Consider the following 8346-nt stretch of genomic DNA (forward strand, 5'->3'; position numbering starts at 1 on the left):
TGTGTGTGTGTGTGTGTGTGTGTGTGTGTGTGTGAAGAGCCCAAGGGGTGTGATTATGTGAAATACAAGTCTGTATATTATACCACAGAAGACAAGCTGACTGCTGACAAAAGAGGGCCCAGGCATCCCGGGAGCGGAAAAGGCCAGCCGAGCTCAGTCTGTCAGACAGGGAACAATTAATGCCACACCATCAACTTCACCTCATTGTTTTAATGATGCCACTTTTAGCTGCTGTCAGCATCTGTAAATCAGTAGGCCTGATTATCACAGACTGGATTCTGGTTTTGTTTCTTAGTTTTGTTTCTTAACTTAGTTTGCATGTTTGCACCAGAAATGAACACTCAAGATATGTACATATGTACAGTGAAATTGCATGGGAGGAAAGGTCTGTCCTTGCTGAAATCTGTGATGAAATGTGACTAGTGTGATTTACAACCACATTAAAGGAGACAGGCAGCACTGTCAGGACCCCAGCAGCACAACAGTCACTGCTCATATGAACTTGGTTACTATATGAAAAGGAAAATATGATCCAATGCTCTGGGTATGGAGCGCTGCCGAGGCGTTATGAGGATGTATTTTCTCTTCTGTGTAGGCTTCCTACAGATGCAAGGAGCATGCTGTGTTTTAGGGGCCCCGTGGGTTCCCCAAGTCATGCTTTAGTCCTCCTCCGCCCCGCATTTCAACAGATGTTTGGCTCTCCGATGTAAATCACGCTGAATTTCATCTCCGGGATTGTACCATTTTATGTCATAAGTGCTGCTGCTCATGACTTAAAAGACCCAAATGAGGCATGAGATAGTGACCGGCGCACATTCTTCTTATAAAAGTCGCTGTGAAGCTCGGGCAACGAGCAATAAGGTACAAGAAATGTCAGAGAACCAGATGACGGTGCTGTTAGATGTGGTCGTCAGATGTGTGAAGACACGTGTTTGTGTTTATTCAAAAGTGCGCATAAGAGAAAGAGGCAGCGGCGGCATGTAACCTCTTGCATTTTTACCCAACTATAAAAATGATTCCAAGCGAATCAGTCAAATGAAACAAACATAAAATATGATTTGTAGTGTTTGTGATTTCAGCTGCATGTTTAAAGTAAGTTAATTAGATTGTTAAATATCATGTGATGACAAGCGGTGTCTATTAGGAATTCACTGTGAACAGACACGATGATTTGTGTTGTTGCCCAATAAATTTCATGCCAGAAAGCAATTTCCTAAGCTAAGTAAAACAAAATAAGAATGACTATGTCATTAAAGAGAACAGATATTCCTTTGCAGTGGTACACGGTGCCACTGCTTTGTATTCCAAATTTATTTTGCAAATGAGTTTTCACGTTCATAAGTTTAATAGGTTTTTCTTGGAGATTTCTTTATAGACAAAAGACACTGCAGAAAGACTGAAATGTTATTAACCTCGGAGCTATGAGTAAGTGAAGTTTTGGAGAAGTTTCCCCCTCTTGCTGTGCACCATTTCCACCCTGGCTTGCTGTTTAAAGATTAACAGCAGGGCCTTCCACAAGACCTCCTCCCTACTCACCCCATTCCCATTATCCCTTTCCTCTTATCCTCAATCATCAACTCCCAACCTCCTCATCCTCCACAGGTTCTGTAAGCTCTGTAAGACAGTAACATTTGTCATAATAAATTGGAACATTAAAATTTCTGTAATTAAGTTCGTAACCCAGTAGGTAAATGCCAAAAGTAGCACACAAGAGGTGGTCAAGTCCAAAGTCAACCAGAGTGAGAGCAAGATTTTCACAATTTAATCGCATGGTAAAAAATTCTTCAGCTGCTTTGAGATGATGGCAAAAAATATATTAATGAGCTCAAAGTCAAAATATTTACTGAGCAGAAATGTGTCCAGGAAAAAAAGTACCAAGCCACGCAGCAGTGATTCCCATCAGAACATGACGGTGATTCCCTCGACAGAGACCGACGATGAGGGCAGTCGTCCCTTAAGTGATTTCGAAGCGCCATCCAAACGCTGGTTTTCGGTCCAAGCTCAACTAAGTTTCATGGAGGGACTGCTTTCTCGTGACACATGCTCTGGCATCAGCGCAACCGGGCCTTCTGCCAAAATACCACCCCTGTGAAACCAGAATGAATTACCACCGAGTCTGAATAAGACCGAACGGCTTCAAGGGAACCATTCAAGACGGACAAATCCAGAGAAGTTTTGTTGTCTCTTGTTCTGTGTGTGTGTGTTTCTGTGTGTGTGTGTGTTTTTCCATGCTTCTGTCCCAGTCTGCATGTCAGCACCAAACAATTAGAAGCCTGACCTTGCAGGCCTCACAGGTCTCCTGCCTATGAAAGCATGGGAACCCTCAGAGGAGAAAAAACTGGCAGTTGCTCTACAAGAACATGGCTCAGCTACCTCCAACACACACATAGGCAGACACACACATGCATACACTCACTGGTGGTTAGGGGGTTCACCTCCCCATGACCCAAGCAGCGAAGCATGTTAAACTTTGACCCATCTCATTATCTGGCCAGACGCTGAGGTTTGGGCTGAGGTGATAACCTCTGAACCCTGACTTTTAACCCAGGGCCTGCACAGTGCAAGGAGAGGCGTGTCGTTTTGCATAGGTGTGTTTCTGGAAAGTGGGAGACACAGAAGGAAAGAGAAAGCACAGGGAACTCAGGGAGTGGGGGAATAACATATTTTGGATCTTGCAATGAGGGAATGTCAGAAAAACTAAACTCTCCTATAAGCAGTTATCTCGAGAAAAAAAAGGCTGCCAACTCAGCAAAAGTTCTGCACTGTTTTCCCTTCATGTTGTCAAATTTATCCCCTAGGTGTATAGGTATGTTGTCAGGGCAATGCTTCTATACCACATCCTTCTCTCTGTGGCCCTTTCTAATATTATATATATTTTTTTGCTCTCTTGGCTTGCGGCTCTGTTTGGTGGATGAGTGGCCTGATATTAGATGTGTAGAGCTGGAAATACTCTGAAAATACATGGAATCGAAGCAGTAATTGTTTTGATGATGTTTCATATCGAGGGGAAAATTACAAGGTGGTGCGTTTTCGTGTATGCGTGTGTCAGAGAAGTCTCTGACGTTTTATAAATCCTATTAATTGAATAGCAAGGCCTTATTTGTCCATTTCAGCTATATAAATATAAAAGTATGGGAACATGCAAAAAATACATAAAAAGGATTTTATGCAGGGCTTGTATTTCTTCCCTCATGTGCTCTGTCTCAACTGTGTGGGCAGACAACAACAACAACAATCACAAAGTCCCATATCAAAGTTAGACAGGCCAAACATGCTCTTGAGTAAAGCATGCATGACCGTAAATTTTGAGTTAAAAATAAACTGAACTTGTTGCTTTGGTTTCCCCCTCGCTCTTTCACAATGTGCGGTTGCTGTGTGGCCTAAGTGATGGCTGCGTCTGTGTACTGAATCACTTTTCACCATGTTCAGCAGCTCCCGCCGCACCGTTTACCTTTCTGAACAGCCGAGACCACGCCTGCGCCACCAAAATATACAACGGGCCAGAATAAAAACATTTTCTCCAGTGTAATTGCAGGGCAAACATCAGTCAGCCTACTGGACTCTGCGTTCACTCAGCAGCAAATAGCCTCTGACAAGGGGGGGGGCAGCGGCAAATAAGTGCCTCAGAAGTGCTCAGGGCTTAACGATTTCATACTGACACAACTTTGGTTTTGCTCACTGCACTTGACCTCAACACTGCCGTTAGATATGAGCTAATCTGGTTTTAAAAGCACCAAATGAAACGAGATTGAATACAGGTGACGACAAATTCTTCTTCCTTCTTTTTTTCCCCTCAGTGTCAAAGGTGTGCCCACCGTGTGACAATGAGCTGAAGAAAGACAACATCATGGAGCATTACTGTGCAAGTGACTTTGGTAAGTAGTAAAAAACTGAAAAACATAGTACCTGACTATGGATACAAACGGTCACTAGCATACAGCAGGGTTATGGAAACTTTCTTACCTATCTGCAGTCTGGTAAACTGGAGTTTGCGAGAGACTGACAACACAGCAGAAAAGTGCAATTGCTTTGTGTATAACAGTCAGCCAAGTACAAGAGTGCAAGCAAAACATTTCACCACGGTGTTGATTTGGATTTACAAGTCTGTTTCATGACGTAATAATAAAATCTGTGTTTTAATATTGTGTTGAAAAGTTGTAATAACAAACTAAAAAGTCAAAGCACTGTGTCCTTAAAAACTCCCATCAACATAAATGGAATGGACATAAAGTTATAGCAAAATAGCAAAATCACCTAAAACGAAAGCTTAACTTTGAGCTGTCAGTGGTTACATAATATGAAGATTAACTGGTATTTACGCTATTTTCCTTTGATTATGAATTAAAAAGCACGTGCAACCACACAGAGAATCTCACCTGCACATCCCTGTTTCTCACTTCTGATCCTCCCTTCGATTAAATCTTTATTGCAGCCATTACGCGTTAATTTCGCTGCTAGAATCGGCTTTTTCTTCACATGAGCTGATAAATGACTTCATTTCTTAGCCCCAATTTCAAACTTTCCACTTTCCAACCTTCGTGTTTCACAATAGTAATGACCTTAAGATGATGCCAGAGTATAATTATATAAATATTCTGTTATTTGAGTTCATCACAGCAGCTGAATTGTTTACAGTGTTTACAGTTAATGATAAACTGCTGTCTATTTGCTCTGTTCCAAACACGTTAAGCAGCAAATGAGGAAGGGTGACAAAAAGTTGTGAAATTACAAAAGCATGTGTTTCCAGGATCACTTTTTTCTCTGCATATTTCATGTTTCCCGCAGAGGAGATGCCTGCAGTATAAAACAGTTTTACAAAATAACCACATGTACAAAAGAGCCAGAATATACAGAGCATGACCCATAATAAATGATAAAATCACATCCAACAACAACAAAACGCGTCCGTGCGCACCTTCCTGACTCTCTGAGCCGCAACCAAAACGCAGACACGTCTCCTGTAATTCATCGTGACGTTACCAAATCAGGGATATTTATTTGTCTGATTAATTGCAGGATTATATATCTCAATCTTTTAACATGAGGTTGCTTCAGGGATCATAAAGGAAAACACAGATTCTTTCTGTTCATTAATATGAAACATGATTGCAGATAGCCGCAGAAAGACGTTTTATTGGCTCAGCCTTTATGTGGCTGGAGGACACAAGGGAATGCGTCGAAAAGATAAGTGTGACATATGGATTTGGAGATCAAGGAAGGAACAACTCTACAATGTTATTCTGTAGTGCGAGAGCTTGAGCTCATACCTCATGAATGCTGCTACCTATTCATCTTTGGACACTGTTTTTGCTACGGTCTGCTTTTCATGGACGATCTCATGACGTTTCTTACTGCACTATCCAGCTGCTGTACAAATGACAAGAGTCTTGTTTAGCCGACACCTTGTTGTTAAAGTAGATTGCTTGCTTCAGCTTGAAGAAAACCTGTTTCTCCTCAAAACGACGGCACACTCCTCACTCCCTCTCTTTCCAGCTGCTTCTACCTCTACGCCCTCCTCTGCTCACTTTAAAGAGAGCGACTTTGTATAAAGACGTGGGCACAGCTTGTCACAAAGATGCTGGCCAGGCAGCACAGAGGGCCCCACTGCATCACTTATGACTAAATATGACTGATTACGGGTGGGCATTTAAAGTGAAGCAGAGGGAGATGAATTATCCTCCGTACCTTTACTGAACACACGCCGTACATACACATGAATGCGGTCTTTCACAAAAACACACGCGGCTCAGGCATGTAGGCAGGCAAATACAGCGCATAAACATACTCGCGGCGAAGGAGCTGGATGTGAAACAGGATGTGAACAAGGGGCAACTCAATGCACGCATTCCTTTTTGAACACGCTATCACTTCACATGTACTGTATACCTATCTGAGCGTACCGAGGGATGTTTATGCAACCATAGACAAGCAGGCGAGAAGTGAAATGGCGATCTTCCAGCAGGCCGGGGTACATAGCGATGCTTCATACCAACCCCACACCTTTGCCCGACCCGTGATTAATTTCACCTGTCAAAATTCTCACCCAGAGAATTCCTCTTTTGAATGTTTGGCAGTTCAATTTTAATCTCTCGCATATAAAAATATGAACTTATAAACAGAAGGTGCAATGGGAGATTCAAGTCAGTACTTCATTAGGCTGATAAACTTTGAGTTTGCTGTAACCAGATCCTACATGTAATAAAACTGTGCACAGAGGTTCTCTGTTCTACATATGTTTTGCCTAAAAATACACAGCTGGTCGCAAAATACTGCACTGCAAGTGTGTAAACAATGACACAGGCAGGGCAGAATGACAACAGATGATAATGATTCCATGTAGCAATATTAATCTTATGCTGCAAGCAGTTTTTTTAGACTTATGGATGTTGCCCTGAACCTCGCTATAAATCTGACTTTGTCTGAGATTTGAAAGCAAAATCATTTAAGATGATTTTTGCTCAGGAATAGCCCAACAACAACAAAGAGAAGACTTGTGATTTATATTGCCAAAATATGTACACCAAATTCCAAAAAGATGTTGGACTGTGGAGTTTTTCCCGAGTCAGACATTCACAAGGATGCAGTTTTTGCACACTGCTCAGGAAAGTCTAAATGATGATACTCGGGGGAGGTGTAAAATAGCTACTGCTTTAGAACAGTACAGAGCTCAGTACTAGACTTCCAGAAGTTAAAAAAAAATACCACAGCTGCTTAAATAAGAGTGAAACACTGGGATCAGAGTGACACATTAAGACCTTTAGGGTTTTACTGAATAAAAATAAATTTAAATATCTTCTTCTCTTCTCCTTTAGTCCTAAAGATGAAAATCAAGGAGGTGAAAAAGGAAAAGGGTGACCGGAAGCTGATTGCAGCACAAAAGAAGAAGAAAGTTCTGAAGCAGGGCGTGCTGAGGAAGAAGGACCTGAAGAAGCTGACCTTGTACATTAAGAATGGTGCCAATTGTCCGTGCTCCCAGCTGGACAGCCTGGGCTCCAACTTCCTCATCATGGGCCGCAAAGTGGACCAACAACTGCTTCTCACGTCCATTCACAAGTGGGACAAGAAGAGCAAGGAGCTCAAGGTCGCCATCAAATACACGAAGTCCCATCAGTGCCCCACCTACCACACCGTCTTCCAGTGACCTGCTTCACTGCAGTGTTCGCTGAACTTTCCACAACTTTGCTTTTCAGATTCAACCTTTGTTTCACTTAGATTATAGCAGTTATTTCACTAATGCATCCCTGAGTCATGGATCCTATAAAATCTTTTACCAGCCCCGAAGCTAAACACGAATCAGGTAGTTGTCCTTTTCTCCTTTGATGTTAGAGATCATTATTATTATTATTGGAGAGAGGAAAACTGCTTTTTAAATAAGTCAAGTCCCTCCCTTCCATCAAAAAAAGACAATAAGAATGATTTCATATTGATTCACATCCTGGAATCTAATGTACTCTTCATTAATATGCTTGCCTATTCTGATATTATAGAATCACTTAAATCATATCCTAAAGCAATCTTCTTAGACATCAGCATTAAGAAATGGAAATTTAACTACTGGAAAGAAAACACGCTCGACGCTGTAATGAAATGAAAATTATGGGAAGGTTTGTTTCTGTGCAAAAAGTGCTGAGAGCAATGAGAGAGTGAACGTATGTGGGTTGTGTGATGTACCAGTGCACACGCTGGCACAGTGCTCCAAGGAACAACATCAAAGCACAGAAATATTGATGATCCACTTAACTGCATGTTGTAAAAAGTAGGTAATTCAGACCAATACTAAATGCTTAGAAAACTGGGATTTGTTTTTTTTTTCCTTATCCATGCTGGGAACGAAGACTGATGGAATGAGACAGACTGACTGATGCTTCCACTGACTTTGTACAGAACCATTTCTGTGGCCTGAAAGAGGGAAACTTGAATATTTTTTACTTTTTAATTTTGAAAGAGAATAAAGTTAGGGCAGTGAAGGCATCGTCTGGAAAACAAGTGGAGAATAAAAGAGAAAGAAAGAGAGAGAGACTCTGGACATAACCAACAATGTTGGATTCATAAGTCTCTTGTACTCGCTATTTTTCACTATCAGTCTTCAAATGTTTCTTTTCTTGTACTTTTTTTTTTAAATGCTTCAGTTAAACATCTATGGTATGAAAACAAAAAATCATACACACAGAGCACCTGAATACACTGTTGCTGTAACAATGAGAGATTTTTTTTTCTAACCTATTAACCTGTAAGTAGTTCTGTTACTGAAATAGATCTTTGTTTTACAGAAAAAGTTAATGAATAAAATATATTTTAAATTTTTATAAAGAACACCTGCTTGAAATGTCATGTTTCACATTTATT

The 8346-nt window shown here is 41.1% G+C and overlaps 1 protein-coding gene across 1 annotated transcript in view; it reads left to right on the forward strand.

Moving 5' to 3' along the window:
• The window catches only part of sfrp5 (secreted frizzled-related protein 5), a 12161-nt gene extending 4189 nt beyond the window's left edge, over window positions 1-7972 (forward strand). The window contains exons 2-3 of the mRNA XM_014336487.2: window positions 3798-3875; window positions 6813-7972. Of these exons, the coding sequence (XP_014191973.1) occupies window positions 3798-3875; window positions 6813-7141 (407 nt within the window). The 3' untranslated portion in view covers window positions 7142-7972. The remainder of the gene's footprint in view (window positions 1-3797; window positions 3876-6812) is intronic.
• The last annotated feature ends 374 nt before the right edge of the window (window positions 7973-8346 follow it).

The sequence above is a fragment of the Haplochromis burtoni genome, unplaced genomic scaffold (assembly GCF_018398535.1).
Source record: "Haplochromis burtoni strain Fernald_Lab_line unplaced genomic scaffold, NCSU_Asbu1 Contig_7, whole genome shotgun sequence".
Lineage (NCBI taxonomy): Eukaryota > Metazoa > Chordata > Actinopteri > Cichliformes > Cichlidae > Haplochromis > Haplochromis burtoni.